The sequence below is a fragment of the Anguilla rostrata genome, chromosome 5, assembly GCF_018555375.3.
Source record: "Anguilla rostrata isolate EN2019 chromosome 5, ASM1855537v3, whole genome shotgun sequence".
NCBI classification, from domain to species: Eukaryota; Metazoa; Chordata; class Actinopteri; order Anguilliformes; family Anguillidae; genus Anguilla; species Anguilla rostrata.
In genome coordinates this window covers 56,826,344-56,849,894 of record NC_057937.1, presented here as the reverse complement: position 1 = coordinate 56,849,894, position 23,551 = coordinate 56,826,344, and the positions used below count along the sequence as shown (strand labels likewise).

At 51.3% G+C, this 23,551-nt stretch overlaps 1 protein-coding gene across 1 annotated transcript in view; it reads right to left on the bottom strand.

The window, feature by feature from the left end:
- The window catches only part of LOC135256171 (trichohyalin), a 146,389-nt gene that overhangs the window by 4,470 nt on the left and 118,368 nt on the right, over positions 1 to 23,551 (bottom strand). The window contains exons 23-41 of the mRNA XM_064338016.1: positions 22,685 to 22,906; positions 21,844 to 22,074; positions 21,165 to 21,395; positions 20,500 to 20,622; positions 19,782 to 20,077; positions 19,202 to 19,349; positions 18,381 to 18,627; positions 15,146 to 15,335; positions 13,508 to 13,661; positions 13,262 to 13,408; positions 12,078 to 12,245; positions 11,308 to 11,475; positions 10,714 to 10,881; positions 6,274 to 6,441; positions 5,762 to 5,824; positions 5,522 to 5,631; positions 5,095 to 5,169; positions 4,333 to 4,426; positions 3,638 to 3,708 (exon numbers count right to left, since the gene is read on the bottom strand). Of these exons, the coding sequence (XP_064194086.1) occupies positions 3,638 to 3,708; positions 4,333 to 4,426; positions 5,095 to 5,169; positions 5,522 to 5,631; positions 5,762 to 5,824; positions 6,274 to 6,441; positions 10,714 to 10,881; positions 11,308 to 11,475; positions 12,078 to 12,245; positions 13,262 to 13,408; positions 13,508 to 13,661; positions 15,146 to 15,335; positions 18,381 to 18,627; positions 19,202 to 19,349; positions 19,782 to 20,077; positions 20,500 to 20,622; positions 21,165 to 21,395; positions 21,844 to 22,074; positions 22,685 to 22,906 (3,074 nt within the window). The remainder of the gene's footprint in view (positions 1 to 3,637; positions 3,709 to 4,332; positions 4,427 to 5,094; positions 5,170 to 5,521; positions 5,632 to 5,761; positions 5,825 to 6,273; positions 6,442 to 10,713; positions 10,882 to 11,307; positions 11,476 to 12,077; positions 12,246 to 13,261; positions 13,409 to 13,507; positions 13,662 to 15,145; positions 15,336 to 18,380; positions 18,628 to 19,201; positions 19,350 to 19,781; positions 20,078 to 20,499; positions 20,623 to 21,164; positions 21,396 to 21,843; positions 22,075 to 22,684; positions 22,907 to 23,551) is intronic.

Here is a 23,551-nt window from a genome sequence, read left to right as displayed (position 1 = left end):
GCCAAACTGAGTACACACCGCAGTCTGAGGGGCCAGACTGAGTACACACCACAGTCTGAGTGACCAAACTGAGTACACACCGCAGTCTGAGTGACCAGACTGAGTAGACACCGCAGTGAGGACCACTGAGTCACACCACAGTCGAGACAACTGGTGCACAGTCTGAGGGACCAGACTGAGTACACACCACAGTCTGAGGGACCAGACTGAGTACACACCGCAGTCTGAGGGACCAAACTGAGTACACACCACAGTCTGAGGGGCCAGACTGAGTACACACCACAGTGTGAGGGACCAAACTGAGTACACACCACAGTGTGAGGGACCAAACTGAGTACACACCACAGTGTGAGGAACCAGACTGAGTACACACCACAGTGTGAGGAACCAGACTGAGTACACACCACAGTCTGAGAGACCAAACTGAGTACACACCACAGTCTGAGGGACCAGACTGAGTACACACCGCAGTCTGAGGAACCAGTCTGGCACACTCCAGCCAAAAGTTAAAACCCATTTTCAACTTTTTTTTCTTCTTTCCCCTTTTTCACTTCAGCGAATATCGGGGGAATCAGCCGGGAGCACGTTAACGAAAGAGAAATGTCTGAGAGCTCAGGGAACGGCGAACAGCAGCTCGGCGCGGCGCACTCACGCCGGGAAGCCGCGAAAGGTCGCCGGGACACGCGCCATTTTCCCCGTCGCCTCGACGACGCGCGTAATATTCGCAATCGATTAAAAAAAAAAAAAGAAAAAAAAGAAAGTGTGTCTCTTCTTCTTCCTGCCACTGTGGTGCTAAACTGTGTGTGTACATGAAGGCCTGTAGGCTGCTCTCACCACAGACACGATACAGCCCAAAACGGAGAAGGCGAATTCTGTCGTCTTCTGAACCTTTGTCGCTGAAATCCAGGAAGTGGAGGTAAGCTCGCCCCTTCCACTTTAAGAAAAGTTGTAATTTGCCCCTAACTTATCCACAGCTAAGCCTCTTCTTTACTTTTTTTCCCTCTCCTCTTCACTGCTAATGTTTATGTAGCTCACCGTGAGTGAAATTCACTTTGATATTTCACCTTTTAAAACATTTTGTTGATACTTCCACGGTTTGATTAACTGTGAATGCTGCTCTCGCACACAGATCCAGTTGTGTTAAAAAAAAAAAAATCAAAGACGAAACAAAAAAGAAAAAAGGTAAAAAGTAAAGCGAGGTGGGGGGGAAAAAACTAACTATAAACTAAATCTGTAAAAACAAGGGACATTAAATGTTAGATGCCAATGTACACCCAAACACCACAGTGCTTCTCTCAGTGAAAACTCCCTGTCGACCCCTTTAAGACCAAAATATGAAGGACATACTGACGGACAGAGAACTGATTTTCAATCAACACCCTCAAGGATGTATTTCCTATCAATACAAGATTCTATTGTGTAAATTTTATCATAATTTTGGGTGTCAAAAGAACCATCACAAAACACACAAATTGGAACCTGCCACACGTTTGACAGCGTGAGATAACCGAATGGATTACCTGGATCAGCATTCAAATGTTTGTTGGGAGAACGGTGAATAGGAGAAGAAAAAAAAAATCTGATTCATAGGAATTAATTTTCCCGGCTGAAAGTAGGAGCGGAGTGAAATTTGCATTGAGCCAGAAAGGAGTGGAATATCTTAGCGCAACGCTACTTGGGGGCGTTGATGGAAATATTCATGATTAGATTATTGGGATATTTGATGTGAGGGGGCCAGAGGATATTGAGACTGGTGTAAAAGTGTGTCCATTATGCACTGTGGGGAAGCCAAGAGGGTGAGACGTGGGAAAGTGTAGTACTGGGGTACAGCAAGGGGTACAGGAGGGGTACAGCAAGGGGTAACAGGAGGGGTACAGCAAGGGGTACAGGAGGCTTTGGTACGTACATCAAGCTGCGTGTAAAATTCTCCAGAAGATGGAGGGCAGGACAGTCCATAATTTCAATTACTTGAAAACTGCAAATTGACCATTTTTTTTAGACCATCTGACAAAGAAAATTGAATTTTTTTCAGACCAGAGCATGACACTGAAAAAAAGCAAAGGAAAGGTAGAGGATGAAGAAGAATGGAAGGAGAAATATGGGTTCATATTGCCTTTGCGTGCTAAAGCTAGGCTAATAAAACTCTCGCCGTTAGCGTACCTCTTAATGCAAGACGCCATTTTGAAACAAATTTCCAGATTTTCTTTCCAGCCCTCAAAAAAAGGAAGCTTTAAAAATGGGCTGTTCTCACAGCAGCAAAGTCCTTGTCCGTGGGCAAAGCCCCAGAGAGGGGTTAGGGAGCATCCATAAAGCTGTTTGGGATTCTCGGGCGCAATAAAATTCAGACAGAGCGCTTTCTAGTCTCTCTCTCTCTCTCTCTTTTTGTGACAAAAATATTTTAGCCATTTTACAAGACGTTTGGCCAGTTGCCCTGTAGTGAGATCATCTTCGCTGCCGAACCTGTCAAGCACTCACAAAATGAACTTCTTAGCAGAAAACTTTTCTTCGTAAAAAGCCCATGAAAAGTAAAACACTGAAATAAACAGCCTTCTTGCTCCTCCCTATGCTTAAAAGAGACATTCTGCCCAACACTCACTTCAGGAAAAATGGCCATTTTGTACCTTGAATGATCTTTCTTGTCTGCAGATCAGATGATCAGAGCTGAGCATCATAAACAGAGCATAACACTACAAACCTTTTGCAATCTATATGGCCTGTTTTATCTGCCAATTGTGCAAAAACTCCACGATCAAATCCACTCCATTTTATGAAAGCGTTACTGTGATATTTATTATGGTATTGCAATCGCCATGAAAACAAACGGGCCTATCCACAGAACATTTGATCGTTCTGACGTCTTTTACGATTTTTCATGAAGTCTGTATTAGTGGAGACAACAGACTGTGCGCTCCACTCTGACCGTTTAGAATAGGTGGATTTTTATTAACCGTTTAATATCCACATAACAGCAGCTCTGTTAGGCAATATTTAATTGATGTTATGTTAAAATGCAAATTCTGTCACCACCAGGGGCCACAAGCATTTTCTCCAGGCAAGATTTTACCTCATGTTTTTTTTTTTTTAATTCTTCCTGAAAGTGAGGAGTTCTTATTTTTGCACACTACAAGGGGATTTGGCATTGGTCTTTAGAAGGGCAAAATGCTGATGCAGCATTATGGTGATTTACAGTCTAACCAATTAGCAGCAAGATGCCCATCAAAAAACTTCCACTACAGCCAAACAAGCCAGGTCAGACCGCCAGAGTTCATGCTTAGAAATGATATTATTTTCATTAAAATAGGAATTTTTAGCTACATTCCAGTTTATAGATTTGGAAAAAGTAAAGCAGGCTCACAAGGCCAGTAGCACTGATGAGTTTATTTTGTACCTGATAGTCAATTTGATCTATTGTCCCACTGATTGGCCAGAAATTGAACTCACCTGGTGTCCCAGGCCAGGTTTAAATCAGGTCCATAATTAGAGGGGAGGCAGTACTGCCGGCCCCTAGGACCATAATTTGAGGATCCACGGTAAACAGCCCTGTAGCTGAATACACTTTTAGTTTTAAAAATAGTCCGCGCAGGGTGATTAGGGAATGATGTACGCTGTCAGGCTAGGCGCTGGGGTCAGTACTCACGCAGGGGTGGGCCTCTGGCTGGACGTCCGGTTTAGGAAGCTGTGCTGGTCACCTGGACCCACGCTGAGGGCCTGAAACAGGAGCACAGGCGTCAGCACTGGGCACGCGTCTGCTCCTCGTCTCGAACCCTACTGCGCACTCACGAACACCAAGCGAACCCAATGGCTCCTGCAGTGGCAACGTTTCACCACTAGGGGGGAGTCAGAAGACCAGCAAAAGCACTGGTTAACAGTGCGCCTTTCCATCATTCTTACCAGCTGGTTTGGGGAGCAAAAGTAACTAATAAACAGTTCGGTTGATCATATTAATTTTACCTTGAGAAAGGAAAGGATGTGACATTGAAGGTGTCACAACAGTAACCCACAGGAAGAGATCAGGTGACCTGTACGCCTCCTCTCCACCTTCGCTAACGTGTGGTGAGCGTTCTGGCGCAAAATGGCTGCCGTGCATCACCCAGGTGGGTTGCTACGCATTGGTTGTGGGTGAGGGGAGTTCCCACTCATCACTGTAAAGCACTTTGAGCATTCGGAAAGGTGCTATATAAATGCAATGGTTAGTTCGTTCATTCGTTGGACACCATTGGGGTCCTCCACTCTGAGGTGTTTATGTGTCTAAAGCGGCTCCTCCCCCACTGAGGCCTCGCTCCTGGGGGGGGGGGCGGGGGGGGGGGTGAAGGCGGCGGCGCTCTCTCTCACCCTGAGTCTCTCCGCGTCAATCCTGCTGTCGTCCAGCTCGGCCTTCAGCTTCCTGTTCTCCCTGTGGAGGGCCCCCACGCTCTCCTGCAGGTGCCTGCAGCACAGAGACACGCCCCCGTCAGCACCGAGCGCCCCGCCTCGCCAAAATCGCCCGGCTCTCGCGTTTCGGAAATCACGCACTTCACCGTCGAAATTTAATTTCTAATTTCTTCCTGTGCGCCCATTGGTAAGAGCATTGGGGATGATGCGTTAAGGAAGATTTGAAGCTCCTACTTTCCTTTTTCATCGACTGCCATTGTGTAGTTTCTTTGTACATTTTCATCTTGGTAATAAACCTTTTTGTTAACAGTTGTGGAACCCGTGTGGTCTCTTCTTCATGGCTGTAGTGCCGTGACCCCAGAGTCAGTAACCAGCTTCATGACCTGATTCTCTAAATAGCTCTGTAAACCATTACTGGGTCTGACCTATACCAGCAGCTTCTTCACGGTTCACAGTTGGAGCTCACGACTATCAAAAATGTTAGCCGAAATAAGTGACCGGGCAAACGAAATAAGAGAAGTTAGTTATTTAATCAGTCAGGTCAAGTACTGTAACAGAAATTAGCATGAAATCCCAAAACATGAACCCCTGAACCCCTGCCTGCGAGAGCCCCCCCCCTTTTGATCCCGCATGGCGGACCAACCCCGCGGGAGCAACGTCTGAACGCCAGGCGCCGAGACGTTAGCGCTAGCGCTAGCATTAGCACGCGACGCTCACACTCACTCCTTCTCCGCGGTGAGGTGGACGATCTTCTTGCTCTGGTCTTTGATGGTGCTCCCCAGCTTCTCATTGGCCTGTCTGCAAGGGCGGTAATAAACAGCGTTAATAAAAAAAAAAAAAAAAGGAGCGAAACCAAGGCGACGGCGGCGGTACGGAGAGCGAGCGCTACGGTTTCGTTAGCGCCGCTCGTTAAACTTTTGGCGGACAGGAAGTTGTAGCGGCCATGTTTAATAACAGCCATAAAGCCCTCAGCCGACACCATTACAGCACTGTTAAAAAACAGACATTACAGCATACAGACGAACGTTACGACACAGTTAATAACAATCAGTTAAAGCATACAGGGGAGGAGCATCAGGGTTCCCGTTAACAACGGCCGTAAAGAACAGAGCTCATATCGCCGTGGCGATGACGGCTAGGCGACACCCACTTCTGCTCCCTGACCCACTGGTTGACGTTGGACACGACCAGCTCGCTCTCTCTCTGCAGGCGGGAGCTGTCGGTGCGCGCGGTGCCCAGTGACTGCCGCAGCACCTCCACCTGAGGGAGAGGGAGGAAAAATAAAGGAGAGCAGAAGAGAAGAGAGAGAGAGAGGAAGAGAGAGAGAGAGGAAGATCACTACGGTGGATAATGCACACACGTGGAGTGGTGGTGGTGGGCAGTGTGTTACCTCACTGGCTGCTGTTCTGTATTTCTGCTTCATCACATCCAGCTGTGAGTTCAGGGCTTCCACCTGTAATACACGCAAACACACGCACGCACGCACACACACACACACACACACACGCACACACACACACACACACGCACACACACACATTCGCGCACACACACACACACACACACAACACAGCTCACCACACGCCCACAACACACACACGCATGCAATAAAATTAACAGAGTCATAAACACAAAGAGTGTCTCTACGTGTCACATGACACGCTCGACCACAGCCTCAAACAGATATTTACAAAAAAAAAAAACGAAGACATTATAACCTCCATACCCAACACTCAGGCATTAGGACACACATACACACACACACTCATACGCACACACACACACACACACACACACACGCACACGCACGCACGAACAAACACACTCGCACGCGCATGCACACACACACACACACACACGATCAGACAGCTTTCACCGTGGCTCTGTGGCCTAGGCTCTGACCTGGTTGACCTTGCTGTGGTAGCTCTCCCTGACGGAGGCCAGCTCCACCTTCATCGCCACCGCCTCTTCCTCCCTGCTCTCCAGCGCCGCCAGCTGCTCCTGACCCCAGCGCTGGGCACGTGCCAGCTGGGCACTCAGCTCTGCCAGCCTGCCCTCGTACGTCCGGACCTGCCGGGGGGTGGGGGGGGGGTAGAGACGGAGAGGAGATGACCTCATTCATCCCAGTAATAATCATAAACTTTATTTATAGAGCCCTCATCAGACCACAGGCTCAAAGTGCTCTGCAATAACAGAGCAAAGCATCGTAAAACAGCACGTTTAAAAGGAAGAGAACAAGACAAAGGACACCTTAAAAACTTTTCAGATTAGTAATACAAAATTTGTAAGACGGAACGTGTAAAGACGATAAAGTAATGGAATATAAAATTACATACTATATTAAAAAAGATACTGGTTGAAAGTGACTCAAATACGGAATCAATTTTTCAGCACATTGAAATTTTTTTCCCAATTATTTGCTCAGCACATGGCCCTACTCAGCAAAACTTCCACAACTCTGTCTTTAAAAATAAAAAAAAAATTTAAAAGATGTTTACAGAGTCAGAAAGCAGTGAATCATGGATTTTGAGCCACTAATTCACCCTTTCCTGGGGCCTGCTGGAGTTTCTTTTTTTAGTAAATGTTTATTTTGTGAAACTTTGTGACACTTGGGTGTTTTCTGAAACACAGCATGCACTCTTCATACTCAGTTTGGTGGAAATGCTTTGGTAGTGCATAACCCTAAAATGCACCAATGATGCACAACACTTTTATTAGTATGTTATAATCATGTTATAATTTTGCTATAAATCATTAATAACCGTACAGGAATTCTGGTGAAAGGGTTTGACCTTCATAGAACTGACAGCTTGTGTGTCACTCCACACTTGGGAATAGAATTTTGTATGATGATTTTTGCATGTGTTACATCATCATTCATAAACTGCATTGGCTTATGATTATGAATGATTTATTAAGGTGTTACAACACGTTAACGAATACGTTACACGGGCTTCGTGAAGTTTCCTGGGATGCGCGCTGATGTTACATCATGCAAAGCCTGATCAGTGATGTAAATCTAACATCATGACCTCGTATGCACAGTCCCACAGGGATTTTAATAGGCCAGTCACAAACGCAACTGCAAGCAAGAATTAAGTTCTCGGTGTACCTACTGCTAATAAAGGTTAAAAAAATAAAATAGACAAGTATGCAGCACCTTACAATTAGTGAAATTTTTAACTGCTTATAGCAGCAGATCATATTTTATATTTGACAAACACTGCCTTTATTTTGCCTGCCAAACTTTAATCTAATCACTACAGCAGTGATGTACATCATTATTTTCAAGTTTTTTTGGGTCAAAAACACGAGTAACAGCAGTAGTGCTGAATCTAGCAGCTGATGACTCAGTTTGAGGCAAATCTCCGTTTGCTTATTATTCCCAATCTGGCCACTCGGCATTGCAAACCGTGGGACAGGCCAATAACCGCAAAATAACTGCAAATGTGCACCCCAAAGTGGGGGAAGAAAGAAAAAAGGGGGAGGAGGGAAGAGTTTTAAAAAGTTTTTATTTATTGAAAAAACACACAAAGTCGACGCAGAAGCTCTTAATGAAAAATACATGGAGGCGCCCTGCTTGTCTGCAGACATCAGGCAGCCGGTGCTGGGGGGGGGGGGGGGGGGAGAGACAGGCCCAGAGCACATCTCATCAGCACAGTGACCTTTACACAAGCCCAGAACAGCAGAACAGAAGCCGGAGCGCAGGCAATGAAGGTAATGAAAGAAGAAGAGGCAATTAAAGAGAAAGGGAGAGAGAGTGTCAACTCCACAGCCCTCTTAATCCCTCTGTGAGCAGCGCATCGCCTTACCACCGCACACACACGCACACACACACACACACACACACACACACACACACACACACCACCCACACACACACCACGCACACACACACTGCTTCCGCTCTCTCTGTACACACACACACAGACCAACACACACACTCACACACACACACACACACACACACACACACACTGCTTCCGCTCTCTCTGTACACACACTCACATGCATACACAAACATATACACACACGCAGACGCACAATCACACACACACAAAAGCACACACACGATGCACCACACACACATGCAGCACACACACAGACACACACAACTGCTCGCTCTCTGTACACACACACAACACACACAACACACACACAAAACACACACAACAGCACACCACAAACACACACCACGCACACTGCCACAACACACAGCACACGCACACGCACACACACACACACACACACACACATACAGATACACTCACATGCTCACACACACACTCACAGTTACAGTCACACACACACACACACACACACAGTGTCCCTCCCCTCCTCGGGTTCATTATCTCCAGCCCAGCGACTACGCAGCAATTATCTCTGATGGGCGAAGCGAAAACAGACGATGAGAGCACAATCGCACACGCGCTGCATAATCTTTTATTTATTAAAAGTGTTTTTTTTGTAGCTCTGCTGACTGAGAAATTACAGGGACTCGCTTCCCTAACCAATTACTGCCAGGGGGGTCTAGAGCCCAGTTACGGTTACTATGCAACACTGACAGTGTGTGGAGACGGTGCTCCCTGACCTGGGGTCAGCCACAGTGTCACGCTCAGCACATTTCCTAAACGCCACCGCGCAGAGAGCTGTGACTCACTGCCCGCATTAATATGCATCAGCATTCCGTTTCTGATTCATATTAAAAGCATTGCCATGCTGTGCAAAAGGTGTGTGAGTGTGTGCGCGAGTGAGTGAGTGAGAGAGAGAGTGTGTGAGTGTTTGCGCATGTGTGCGTGCGTGTGTGTGTGTGTGTAAGTGAGTGAGAGAAAGTGTGCGTGTTTGAGTGTGTGAGAGTGTGTGTATGTGCATGTTTGTGTGTGCATGCATGTGTGTGCGGTGTGTGTGTGTGTGTGTAAGTGAGGGAGAGAGTGTGCGTGTTTGAGTGTGTGTGAGCGTGTATGTATGTGCATGTTTGTGTGTGCATGCGTGTGTGTGAGAGTGTGTGTGGTGCGAGTGAGAGAGAGAGTGTGCGCTGCGTGTGCGTTTGCACACATGGGACTGCGTGCACACACAGGTGTCTGTGATCGTGCTTGTTTGCAGGAAACAGGATCAGAGGGTCCTGGCTGCATATTCAGCTCCTACACAGAGCAGCCCCCTCCCAGAGGAGCAGCACCAGCACCAACCCCGCACAGGCTAATTAAACCGCCACCGGAGCGGCCTGCATCCGCCATTTCCCCCGCACGCTCACCACCTCCAGCACGGCTCCAGCACACTGCACCGCAATGGCAAACTCTAGCAGAGCGCTAACACGTGCTAGCACACCTCACGTCCCGCAAATCCAATTTTAGGCCAACGGGCGGGCTCTGCGTTTACCCTTTTCCCTTTCGGGTCGAGCGGAACCCGGTCCCCCGCGGGCCCATCTCTGGGGTTGGCCTCCCGTGAAATTTCCCGTCCCCCTCTTCTGACCCAATCAGTCACAGGTCACGACCCATTTAAACCCATTTTCAGTGGTGAAAAAAAGCCCACTTCCTGTTCATACTGCTGGTCAGTCAGCAGAGTTTTGAAGCTACGCCGTAGAGACAGATCTGAGTTGCAGTTTGTACGTTACACGCAGGCACAACCTTCTCAATTTCTTTGCATACAATCCAGTTAGACAGCTGGATGTTTAATGAAGAAATTCAGGTGTCTTGCTCAAAATGGTAAATGGACTGCATTTATATAGCGCTTTTATCCAAAGCACTTTACAATTGATGCCTCTCATTCGCCAGAGCAGTTAGGGGTTAGGTGTCTTGCTCAAGGACACTTTGACACGCCCAGGATGGGGTTTGAACCGGCAACCCTCCGACAACCTGCCAGACAATCGGTCTTACCTCCTGAGCTATGTCGCCCCAGGTTAGGATAACAGCTATGTCGCCCTCAAGGTTAGGATAACAGAATCCCACCTGGGAATTGAACATAAGACTTTGGAGATTCCTTGGAGAAGCTCAGTTCCCTAACGATTATACTACACTGATGCCCCTTCTTTAATTGCTCCAATGTTGTGGTGACAGTTTGGTTTCATCCAATGTTTTAGATGTTTTAATTCACTGTAGTAATCACTGTGATTCATGATATAGCCACAAAAGAAAAAAAAACTGCCCAACTTTTTTGAAACATTGCATGCGAACTCCACACACAATAACGGAAGTTTTAAAATGTTTTTGCTTAATTTTCTTTTCTTAATTTCAGACAGCACTGCTAACTGAACTCTACATAATAACTGAAGTGATGACTGGGGTTCCTACCCCAGGGGTATGTGCCTTCTCAGAAAAGGGGTTTGAAAACGCTCCGCAGACCCACCTCGTCCAGCGAGTGGCGGCTGACGCTGCGCAGCTTCTGCAGCTCTGCGCTCAGCTGCGCAGCTCGGTCCTCCAGCGCAGCTCTCTCCTCCGCCTGCTGCGCCCCCCGCTGCTGCGTCCGCGACAGCTCACTGCGCAGACCGGCCAGCTGCCGACTGCGCTCTGCCAGCTGGGAACACACACAGAAATATGCACATACGTACACACAGAGAAATATATACACACAGAGATACACAGATATACATACACACATGTGTACACATACACACACATACAGAGATATACACACACAGACACTCACGCAGATACAGACATAGAGACAGAGATATACACACACACAGAAATACATACACACACACAAATACACGCACACACACATATACAGTACACATACATACACACACACACATATACACACACATACAGATACACACACAGATACACAAACACACACACACACACACATAAAGCGGTGTAGAACAGGACTGAAACAGGACGGCAGTGATAAAAGCACTGATGGTGAATAATAAACCCTGCTGTATACCGGTGTATGTAAATGCACATCCGAGCCTGCAGGGGGCAGTGTGCTGCTCACCAGCTCCATGCTCTCTCTGTGGGAGCCCTGTGCGGAGGCCAGCTCCAGCCTGAGCTCCCTGAGCTGCTGCTCTGCGGCGGCCCTGTCTGCGGCCTCCTGTCTGCCGCCGTCCCGCGCCTGGGCCAGCTCCACCTGCAGCTGGGATACGCAGTCCTCCAGCACGCTCAGCTGGGGGGAGAGACGCGCACACACACACACACACACACACACGTTCACACATACACACACACACACACATACACACATACACACATACACACACACACATGCACACATATACACACACATACACACACACGTGCACACATATACACGCACAAGCATGCACGTATATAAACACAAACACACACACACACATCCACATATACACGCACAAGCATGCACACATACACACATACACACACACACACGTACACATATACACACACACAGAGACGTGCAGGCACAGAGACATGCACACTCACGCAGACACATACTTACACATATACACATACACACACACACGCATCATATACCCAAACACACAGGGACACGAAACAAGCAACCAAATACTCGTGCGCACACACAGACACACACGCCATGGACATAAACACACGTACATACAGACGCAGACACACACACACAATATACCCAAAAACAAAGGCACACACAATATACAACCAAACACAGACATACACACAGGCATGTGTTAAAACAGACCAGCGGGATCGGGAGGGAAAATTCTTCTCTTATCCGCACTGTCCACACCCCCCAGTGCGGTGACCTCTGACCTCTTTGCTGCATCGGTGGGCGTGGCCCTGGCTGGCCTCCTGTTCCTTCCTGCACTGCTGCAGCTGCGCCTGACAGGCCGCCTGCTCCGCCTGCAGCCTGTGGGTGGCGCTCTGGAGCTCCGACACACGCTCCTGCAGGCCGTGCACCTGCCTCTCTCTCTCCTTCAGCTGCGGGAGACGGACAGCTGTCAGTCAAACACGGCCCTCCCACCTCCAGCCGGGCGGATCTGACAAAAACGCGGGTCTGGACTCGCAGGCGGGCCAGGAGGGTCGGGGGTATGGTAGTGGGGGGTCGGGGTGGGCGGGATTAAGTCAGACGAGCACACAGATGTGTGATGAAAATTTTCATATGCATGGCCAGATATTAAGATGGGATTAGAGAGATTAATTTCACACAGTAATTGGCTGGGGAAACTTTTTGATCAGATTTATTAAAACTTTTCAGAGATTACAAATGTGCCAGGAATTAATTTTCTCTACGACTTAGCAACTGGTGGACTGAGGCACTTTACGCTGGAACAGGTAAAAAAAAAAAAAAAAGAAAAAATTGTGATTGTGCGCATTTCATACCATATAAGAAAATATTTTTATAAAAATATAGTTTGCCTCAGGAAAAAAATATCTAATGGCATTCTTTGGGGTTATAAAAAGATAATTACTTTGGAGTCTGATGCACAAATAATTTATATTGAAATATTCAGCATGAGTGAGTGGTGCTTTTTGGGGGAGGGGGTGGATCAGGGCTGTGGCGGGCCCAGTTGTTAATAAAGAAGCGTCTTTCCTCTCCACAGGAGAAGGGGCTTTCTGCAGGCCTCAGTAACCCCCCCCCCCCCCTCCCCACTGCCCCCCCCCCACTGCCCCCCCCCCCCCACTGACCGCTGACATCTGTATCAGTAGCGTGTGCGTATGTCTCAATGCCCTTACTCACTACCACTGTGGGTAAAACACACTGATAATGTGTCCTCTAAGACCTGTGGTAGAGACACGGTTATAGTACTGGGCATGGCAGGGGGGTGTATGTGTGTGTGTGTGTGTGCGCGCATGTGTAAGTGTGTGTGTGTGTAAGTGTGTGTGTGTGGTGTGTGTGTCTGTGCGTGCGTGCATGTGAGATTGTGTGTGTGTGTGAGTGTGTGTGTGTGTGTGTGTGAGAGAGTGTGTATGTGTGTGTGTATAAGCTAACTCACCAGGCTAGCTGTAGAGTTGAGCTTAGCCTCCAGGCTGCTCTCTCTCTCTCTGCTGCTCTGGGCTCGACTCTGCAGGTCCTGCTGTCTGCTCTGCTCCTGAGATAGCTCCGCCCTCAACGCCCGGCCTGACTCCGCCTGCTCCTGCAGCTGCACACACACACACACACACACATATATATGTAAACACACATACACACACACACGTATGTACGTACATACGTACGCACGGGTCACAGCCACGCCTACCTGCAGCTGCAGTCTCTTCACCAGCTCCCTGCTGCTGGCCAGCTCCGCCTCCAGCTGCTGCGCCCCCTGCTGGTGGAGGAGGCTGTCCTGCTGCGCGCTCAGCTGGGCCTGCCTGCTCCCGCCAACCTCCCCTTTCAGCCTCTCCACCAGGGCCCTGAGACACAGACGCCATTGTGCTTAGTACACCGCCATCTCCCTACCGCTATCTCTACTGTCAGAGCACTGTGACACAGACGCCATCGCGCTCAGTAAACCGCCATCTCTACTGCCAGAGCACTGTGACACAGACGCCATCGCGCTCAGTAAACCGCCATTTATTTTTAAAAAACTGTTCGTAAGCCAGCCGGAGCGATATACTCAGGGGAGCTCACAGGTAACGCATTAAAATGGACAGCGGAACGATCTGGAAAGCGTCTGAGAGGCGAGCGGCGAGCGGCCTTTCCGCCTGCTCAGCCCCTGCTCTGACCTGAGCCCGGGAGAGCAGCCGTTAATCAGCGGTTAAAGGAGCGACGGGGCTAAAGGAGGGGAAACGCGGTGTCCGGGAGCTGCTGTGTCACGCCCAGCCCCAGCGGGGGTATTGGGAAACTAGCAGGCCTTAGCCTGTTCTCATTGACGTGCAGGCACCACGGTAACAGCTAATCGATGGCTCGTGAAAATCTCCCCCCCCCAATCAATATCCCCGGCAATTAGAACCCCCCCCCCTCCGTCCGCGCCCCTGCCAGGACCTGCCCCCCCCCCCCCGGCCCACAAACACCCAATTTAGCCCTTAATTACCAAATCCCTCCTAATGCGTATTGGCAGGCTGTGGGGCCTACGCTGTGCCAGGGGGAGGGAGGTCGGCTCGCTGAACAAGAGACCTTCGGCGAGGTGCTGGTTCCCCCCTCCCCCCACGCCCCTCCACTCACGGACATTACCCCCGCCCCAAGGCATCAGACACTGCGGGAGGCCCTGACCTGGAATGATCTGGAACATCGAGCAGCAGCAACATCGAGCGTCCAGCCGTACCGAGCGCACAGGCGAGATGGGCAGAGGAACGTTGCTGTGAAACTCCTAATCGGCTGAAAGACTATTCGGCTATTAAAATCTACACTAGCCAACTGAAAACTCACCTCATTTAATCTATCTGTTTCATTTATCGTAAGCTCTTATTTACTTTGTCATTTCAAAATAATTTTTTTTCCTTTTTTTGTTGTTTGACTTGTTAATATCTACACGCTGGGCTGTGCCTGTAGTCCTGGCTCTATGGGTCAGGCTGTGCCTGTAGTCCTGGATCTATGGGCCAGGCTGTACCTGTAGTTTTGGATCTATGGGTCAGGCTGTACCTGTAGTCCTGGATCTGCACATTGGGCTGTACCTGTAGTCCTGACTCTATGGGTCAGGCTGTACCTGTAGTCCTGGATCTGCTTGGCTGTACCTGTAGTCCTGACTCTATGGGTCAGGCTGTACCTGTAGTCCTGGATCTATGGGTCAGACTGTACCTGTAGTCCTGACTCTATGGGTCAGGCTGTACCTGTAGTCCTGGATCTATGGGTCGGGCTGTACCTGTAGTCCTGGATCTATGGGTCAGGCTGTACCTGTAGTCCTGGATCTATGGGTCAGGCTGTACCTGTAGTCCTGGCTCTATGGGTCAGGCTGTACCTGTAGTCCTGGATCTGCTGCTCCGCCTGGGCCAGCTGCTCCTTCAGTCTGCGCAGCTCGGCCTGCAGCCTCCTCTGGGCCTGCTCCGCCCGCACCACCTCCGCCACCCTCTCGCCCAGCTGCTCCTGCGCCCGCTGCTGCCCGCCCTCCACCAGCGCCATCTTCTCCTCCTGCCGGGCCAGCTCCTGCACTGCGCACGCACAGACAGGACGTGGGCACCGGTACCAGCGTCGGGTAATATTTAATTTATTCCTTTATTTCACACGACATTGCACGTTAATAACATTTTCTGTAAACGCGCCAGAGTTAGCCAGGAGGGATAATATTCATCTGTAGTCCCTGGGCTGCATGTTTTCGACTGTGGGAAGAAACTGGAGTACCCGGAGGAAACCCACGCGAACACGGGGAGAACACGGAACCTCCACGCAGTGAGGCAACAGTGCTAACCCCTGTGTCACCATGGCGCCCGATAAACCCAGTCCACAGGTCAAACGCAGGCAAGAGTATGACAGTACTGGACAGAATGCTAAAGAGCCACACATTACTGCAGAAGACACGCACACACACATATACATGCAGATATTAGCCTAAACATTGTAGGCTGTCTGTCTTCCGAAGGAAGGCCCTTTGTAGGCTTAAAACCCTGGGATTCTACAGTATTTATACTGCTAAATTAAGTGACCTTCAGTTAAGTCTTAATTTAGGTATAGGTATGAGTGACCTTCAGATGTCTTAAAATATCTCATTTTTATACAAAACTGAGTCTTCCAATATGCTTGAGCTTATAAGGCAAATTTTTCAATGCAGATGCTGTTGAGTGCTCAATATTTGGATTTTTGCTGTATGATCTATATCCATAGCTAAGGAGAAAGGACAGTTCTGTAAAAATGCATGAGCCAACACAAAATCAGCCAACTGTAAAATGAAAATCAAATCAAATCAAAACCGAAGATCAAAAAAACTGAAAATGAAGCTCTTTTCAAGGTTTCCAGGACCCATGGGAAGCAGGTGAGCTAGCCCTGTGCTAGCGAGTCTGTGGGTGAGGATATCGATCTCATCTCATCTCATCCACAGTGTACAGTATGCCTGGATATGAATATGAGCGAGAGCTACTTGCCTTGTCCTTTAATGATCTTTGTGTGTGTGTGTGTGTGCGTGTGAGCGAGCGGATGTGTGTGCATGTCCTGAGTAACTATGTGTGTGTGTGTGTGTGTGTGTGTGCGTGTGGACACGTGGGCGTTCATTTGTCCTTGTCTTGGGTTGATATGTCTGTGTGAGTGTGTGTGTGTGTGTGTGTGTTTGAGTGATTGTATTAATTTGGACTTGTCCTTGTTTGGTCCTTGCCTGTGTATGTGTGTTTGTGTGTGTGTGTGTGGGTGTGCATGCCCAAGTTTGTGTTAATTTAAACTCGTCCTTGGTTGATCCTTGTGTGCACAGCTTGAGCTGTGTGTTTGTGTGTGTGCATGCAGAGGTGTGTGTGTGTGTGTGCGTGTGTGTCTGCGCGTGTGTGTGTGTGTATTTGGATGTGTGTGTTTGTGCGTGCGTGTGAATGCGTGTGTGCGTGTCTGTGTGCGCATGTGTGTGTGTGTGTGTGCGTGCGTGTGTGTATGTGTGTGTGTGTGTGCGTATATGGGGGTGTGTGCGGATGCGGGTGTGTGCGTGATGTCCTGAGTGTCTGTGTCTGTGTGTGTGTCTGTGTGTGTATGTGTATGTGTGTGTGTGTGTGTGTGTGATGTCCTGAGTGTCTGTGTGAGTGTGTGTGTGTATTGTGTGTGTGTGTGTGTGTGATGTCCTGAGTGTCTGTGTGAGTGTGTAGTGTGTGTGTGTATGTGTGTGTGTGTGTGATGTCCTGAGTGTCTGTGTGAGTGTGTGAGTGTGTGTGTGTATGTGTGTGTGTGTGTGTGTGTGTGTGTGATATCCTGAGTGTCTGTGTGAGTGTGTGAGTGTGTGTGTGTATGTGTGTGTGTGTGTGCGTGCACATGTCCGTGTGCATGAGTGTCTGTGTGAGTGTGCATGAGTGTCTGTGTGAGTGTGTGTGTGTGTGTGAGTGTCTGTGTGAGTGTGTGTTTGTGTGTGTGAGTGTCTGTGTGAGTGTGTGTGTGTGTGTGTCTGTGTGTATGTGTGTGTGTGTGTGAGTGAGTGTCTGTGTGAGTGTGTGTGTGTGTGTGTGTGTGTGCAGTGTGTGTGTGTGTGAGTGAGTGTCTGTGTGAGTGTGTGTGTGTGTGTGTGTCCTGTAGAGAGTGGCAGAGCCCGGGGTGCTGAATTGATGAGCTCTCTCACAGCGAGCGCTGCAGCTCCGCACAGACAGGTGAGCGGCACGCCCAGCTTATTAAAGCCGGCCCTCAGGCACTCTCTGTTACCCCGCTACGCTACCCTGCTATGTTACCCCGCTACGCTACCCTACCCTGCCCCGCTACCCTGCTCAGCTACCCCGCTACGCTACCCCGCTCAGCTACCCCGCTACCCTACCCCGCTATGCTACCCACTACGCAACCCTACCCCGCTCAGCTACCCCGCTACGCTACCCCGTTCAGCTACCCCGCTAAGCTACCCTGCTCCGCTACACCGCTATGCTACCCAGCCCCACTACACTACCCCGCCCCGCTACCCCGCTCAGCTACCCCGCCCCGCTACCCCGCTCAGCTACCCCACCACGCTACCCTGCTCCGCTACACCGCTACGCTACCCCGCTATTCCACCCCGCTCCCCTACCCCAATATGGTACCTGGCTCTGCTACCCCATCCCACTACCCCGCTACGCTATGCCGCTACGCTACCCTACCCTGCTACCCCGCTCCCCTACCCCGCTATGGTACCCAGCTCTGCTACCCCGCCCCGCTACACGGGACCTGCCGCCCTTCCCGCGGCGCGCTAGCCGGTTCCTGCTCTGGCCCGCTCTCAGCCCTCTCTCTGACCGCCTTCTCCGCCTCCCCGCCGTGATTTAGGGAGACGGCGACGCGCCACAAATCAGCCCCGGGGACAGCCATATTGAGCGGCCACCTCGCCCTGCCCTCTCCCTCCGTCCACATGAAGACAATTACCCGCCCGCGTCAGCGCCCCATTAATCTCCCCAGCGCCCAAACAGCACCGCCCCGTCCCACACACACACACCCGCTACCCCGATCACACAGGGGAGGGTCACAGACCACCCCGATCACACAGGCGAGGGTCACAGCACCGCCCCGTCCTGCGCTGAGCTCCAGCGCCATCGACGCTCACCGGCCTCCTCTCTTACCTGCGTCCCTGCAGCGCGTCTGAGCCTCCTTGAGCTCCTCCCTCAGCTGCAGAAGCTCCGCCCTGTGGGCGGAGCACTCGCTCTCCTTCTGCTGGCTCTCCCTCCGGGCGCGGTGGGCGTCGGCCTCCAGCGCGCGGTGGGCGGCGGCCTGCCTCTCCGCCTCCGCGGCCTTGGCCCGGATGGCGCTGCGCGCCTCCACCAGGTCCGCCTCCGACTTCCTCAGCAGGGCGTCCCTCTTCTGCACCGCCTGCAACGCGGAGAGTGCGCTCTCTGAGCCGCGCCATGGAAACGCCACGGAAACGCCATGGAAACGCCATGCGCAACAACAGCCTCTCGCGTGCAGTGGTTCAGGAGGTGACTCCACCCTGTGTGTACCAGCAGTTGCAAGGTGGGGAAGTGACTGTGTGTGTACCTGTTTTTTGTGGGTGGGACAGTGACTCCGCCCTGTGCGCACCTTGAGTTCTTAGTAGGCGCAGATGTTACTCCACCCTCCGTGTATCTGTTTTATGTGGGCTGGGCAGTGACTCCGCCCTGTGTGTACCTGCTCTTTGTGGGCGGGGCTGGGCAGTGACTCCGCCCTGTGTGTACCTGCTCTTTGTGGGCGGGGCTGGGCAGTGACTCCGCCCTGTGTGTACCTGCTCTTTGTGGGCGGGGCTGGGCAGTGACTCCGCCCTGTGTGTACCTGCTCTTTGTGGGCGGGGCTGGGCAGTGACTCCGCCCTGTGTGTACCTGCTCTTTGTGGGCGGGCTGGCAGTGACTCCGCCCTGTGTGTACCAGCAGTTTCAGGGTGGGGCTGGGCAGTGACTCCGCCCTGTGTGTACCTGCTCTTTTTGGGCACACTGCCTGAGTGCCACCCGCAGGTCCTCCTCCAGCCGGGCGGCCTGCTGCTCCACCAGCTCCACCTCCGCCTGCCTCCTCTGCACCTCCCCCAGCAGCTCCCCCTTCAGCTCGCTCAAGCACCTCAAGCCTCTGCACTACAAGGCACTTCAGCCAACACACAACAACTTTATCTACACAAGACACACAACACACACACTCACACACAATAAACAGACAACAAACACATACACACCGTAAACACAAACAGACTGAAATGAATACAGGTCCAGGCTACACTGTACAGGTATGAAGCACAGTGTGTCCAGGTGTATCTGTACAGGTATGAGATCAGGTGTGTCAGGTGTACTCTGTACAGGTAGTATTGTACTATAAGACAGGTGTGTCCAGGTGTACTCTGTACAGGTAAGAGATACAGGTTGTCAGGTGTACTCTGTACAGGTAGATCAGGTGTCTCAGGTGTACTCTGTACAGGTATGAGAGTACAGGTGTGTCCAGGTGTACTCTGTACAGGTATGAGAGTACAGGTGTGTCCAGGTGTACTCTGTACAGGTATGAGAGTACAGGTGTGTCCAGGTGTACTCTGTATAGGTATGAGAGTACAGGTATCCCCAGGTATACTCTGTACTGGTATGAGAGTACAGGTGTGTCCAGGTGTACTCTGTACAGGTATCCCCAGATGTTCTCCGCCCAGGTGTACTCTGTACAGGTGTGAGTACAGGTGCAGACTCACCTGTCTTGCTGCTGTCTCTCTGCTCGCTGACTCGGCACACCTCGTCTCTGAGCTGCTGCTGTGTGGCCTGACTCTCGCTCAGCGCCTGGCTGCCCTGGGCACACTGCTCCATGGCACGGGACAGAGCCTGGGGAAAGATAAGCCCTGCTCACACACCGGTCCCACATCCAGCACAGCGCCACCCACAGGAGGGAGGACCGCACTCCCATTACCTGCCAATATGGCCTCACCCAATAAGATAATGGGAATGCATAATGATGAAAACAGGCCATTCTGTCCAACAAGGCTCCTTATTTACCTACAGACTAAAGAGCATCCAGGACTGAGTCAAGCCTGAACACCCTGAGGGTCACTGCCTCCACTACATGACCTGGCAAATCTAGCCCATATAATGACACCTCTCTCAGGCTGGGTTCCTTAAATATCACAGCTGAAAGCCACTACTGGGCCGGACACAGGATGACTGATTTGATGGCAGAACCTGTTTGCTGGGACCTTGCTCAAGGGCTTGGGGCCTTGGCAACAATGGAGTCTGTGGGTGGGGCCTACCTGCTGGAGTTCCTGGATGCGGGAAAGCTGGGAGTTGTAGTCCGAGTCTGCATGCATGTGAGTTGCCCGGTAGGTTGAGAAATCTGCCTGGACCTTCACAACCATCTCCTCCTGCTCTTCTACCTGGGAGAGGCCACACACACGGAGTTGCACACTGGTCCTTACACCAGTGAAGCACAGACACACAGACAGCATCAACACCCCCCCCACCCTGCGTGTGTGTGTGTGTGTGTTTCTGCTTATCACACGTAGACAGACTAACCTGCCTGCGCAGATCTGCGCAGTTCTCCCTCAGGGTGCCGATGACCTGCTCACACTCCTGCCCTGTGTGTGTGTGCGTGTGCGTGTGTGTGCGTACTGACCTGTCTGTGCAGCTCTGTGCAGTTCTCCCTCAGGGTGCCGATGACCTTCTCACACTCCTGCCCGTGTGCGTGTGTGTGTGCGTGTGTGTGCGTGTGTGTATGTGTACTGACCTGTCTGCGCAGATCTACGCAGTTCTCCCTCAGGGTGCCGATGACCTGCTCACACTCCTGCCCTGTGTGTGTGTGTGAGTGTGTATGTGTACTGACCTGTCTGCGCAGATCTGCGCAGTTCTCCCTCAGGGTGCCGATGACCTGCTCACACTCCTGCCCTGTGTGTGTGTGTGAGTGTGTATGTGTACTGACCTGTCTGCGCAGATCTGCGCAGTTCTCCCTCAGGGTGCCGATGACCTGCTCACACTCCTGCCCGTGGCTGCGGGACTCCTGCAGCTCCTGCTGCGTGCTGCGCAGCTGCTGGCTCAGCGCGCTGAGGGCGTCGTCCCCGCTCTCCAGCTGCGCGCAGTGCGCCCGCAGGTCGCCGTGCAGCGCCGCCACCTCCGCCCGCAGACGCGCCGCCTGCTCCTCCCGCTCGGACACCTGCGCAGGCGGGGGCGCACACACCTGTGAGAGCGCAGCCGAGCCGTCCGCTCGCTCGCACGCGCTCACTGTGCGCTCACTGCGCAGAGCTCAGCACCATAGACACTGTACAGCTTACTGATGACATCAGCAGCTCCTTCAGCCCCATTCAAACCCTGAGGATTCTGATCCAAGATCAGCCTCTGATGGAATACTCCATATAAAATAATATAACAACAGGTTTTTCAAGATGGTGTTCCTAGTGTATGTATTTGGTATGTGTATGTATGTGTGTGTGTCAGTGTGTGTGTGTGCGCATGCGTGTGTGTGTATGTATGTGTGTGTATGTGTCTGTGTGTGTTTGTGTGTATGTAAGTGTCTATGTGTGTCTATGTGTGGGGTTTTCTGTATGTTTGTGTGTGTGTGTGGGTTTCTGTATGTGTGTGTGTGTGTGTGTGTACTTGCTAACCTGTGCCCTGGCCTCCTCCAGGTCCCTCTCGCGGGCCTGCAGGGTGCTCTCCAGCTGGGTGACCTTGGCCAGGCAGGCCTGGTACTTCTGCCTGCTCAGGTCCACAGACTGAGAGAGAGGCTCCAGGCGGGCCTCCGCGTCCGCGGCAACAGACTCCGCCTCCTGCAGGGCCGCCCGCAGCTTGGTCAGCTCCGCCTCCTGGGCCCGCAGCCTGGCGTCTCGCTGCAAGCCCTGCAAGAACACGGTGAGCACTCAGAGAGAGAGAGAGAGGGAGAGAGAGAGAGGAGCAGAACAAACTCACACACATACACACCTACAGACGTACTCACACACTCACACACATCACTCTCTCACACACACACACACCTACAGACATGTACTCAGACACACACACATATCACTCTCTCTCTCTCACACACACACACGCCTACACACACATACTCACAAACTCACACACATCACTCACACACACACTTACACACACATACTCGCACATAATCACACATGCATGATCAGTCGCACATAAACACAGCATCATCTGGTTACAAGCACAGACTCTCATGGACCTAGCACACATCACTCACATGCTCACATATGTGCACTACCCACCCGCACACCCAGAAAAATAAAGTAAAATCGCACTCACGTATGAGTCCTGAGCGCGCACACACACACACACACACACACACACACACACACATGCATACACACTGCAGAGTTAGAGAGATAGAGTTTAAACAGACCTGTCCTCTCACAGAGACAGAGAGCACATGCAGCAGAGAGAGGACCTGCTGGGTTTTGGTCGTGGGGTACTCAGGGTATGAGGGGCACACACACGCACCTCCTCCTCCGCCTCTCTCCGGCGGTTCTGGGCGTGCTCGAGGTCGGCCCGAAGCCCATCGGCGCTGGAGCGGTGCTGCTCCGCCCGGGCCTGGACCTCCTGCAGCTGCTCCCTCAGACCCTGCGCCTCCTCCTCCCTGCGCTCCCCCTGTGCCCGCGCCTCCTCCTGGCAGCGCTCCAGCTCCTCGCGCAGGCCGCACAGCGCCCCCTGCTGGCCCTCGCACTGAAAGGCAGCGTGGCACGAGTGAACAGGAAGCAAGCTGCTGCTTAACACACACACAAAAACAGAGACAGGGACACACACACACACACACACACACACAGACAGACAGACAGACAGAAGGACAGATACACTGACTGACAAAAAGAAAGACAGACCAACAGACAGAAAGACAGCCAAACACACAGAAAGACAGACAAACCAGCAAACAGAGAGATATGCAGAAAGACACAGACAGACACACAGACAGAGAGACAGACTGGCAAACAGACAGACAGACAGACAGAGAGACAGACAGGAAAACAGACAGAGACAGACAGACACAGACAGACAGGCATACAGACAGAGAGACAGACAGACAGGCAAACAGACAGGCATAGAGACAGACAGCTCCTGCCCCCGCCTCTCCCTGCAGCTCCTCCAGGGAGCCCTAATGGCTCAAACTCCACATTAGAGTTTTCCACACTCCAGAGTACAATATCTCTGATGGGATAATATTATTTTCCCCCCCGGCTGATGATGCATTACAAAAATAAGAAGCTGTGTAACAGATGTCTCGCAGGGTAAGAATAATAAATCTCGCAGACTAGTAATGCGGTTTCGGAGAGCGAGAGGGAGCAAGCGAGGGGGGGGGGGGGGACAGCGCAC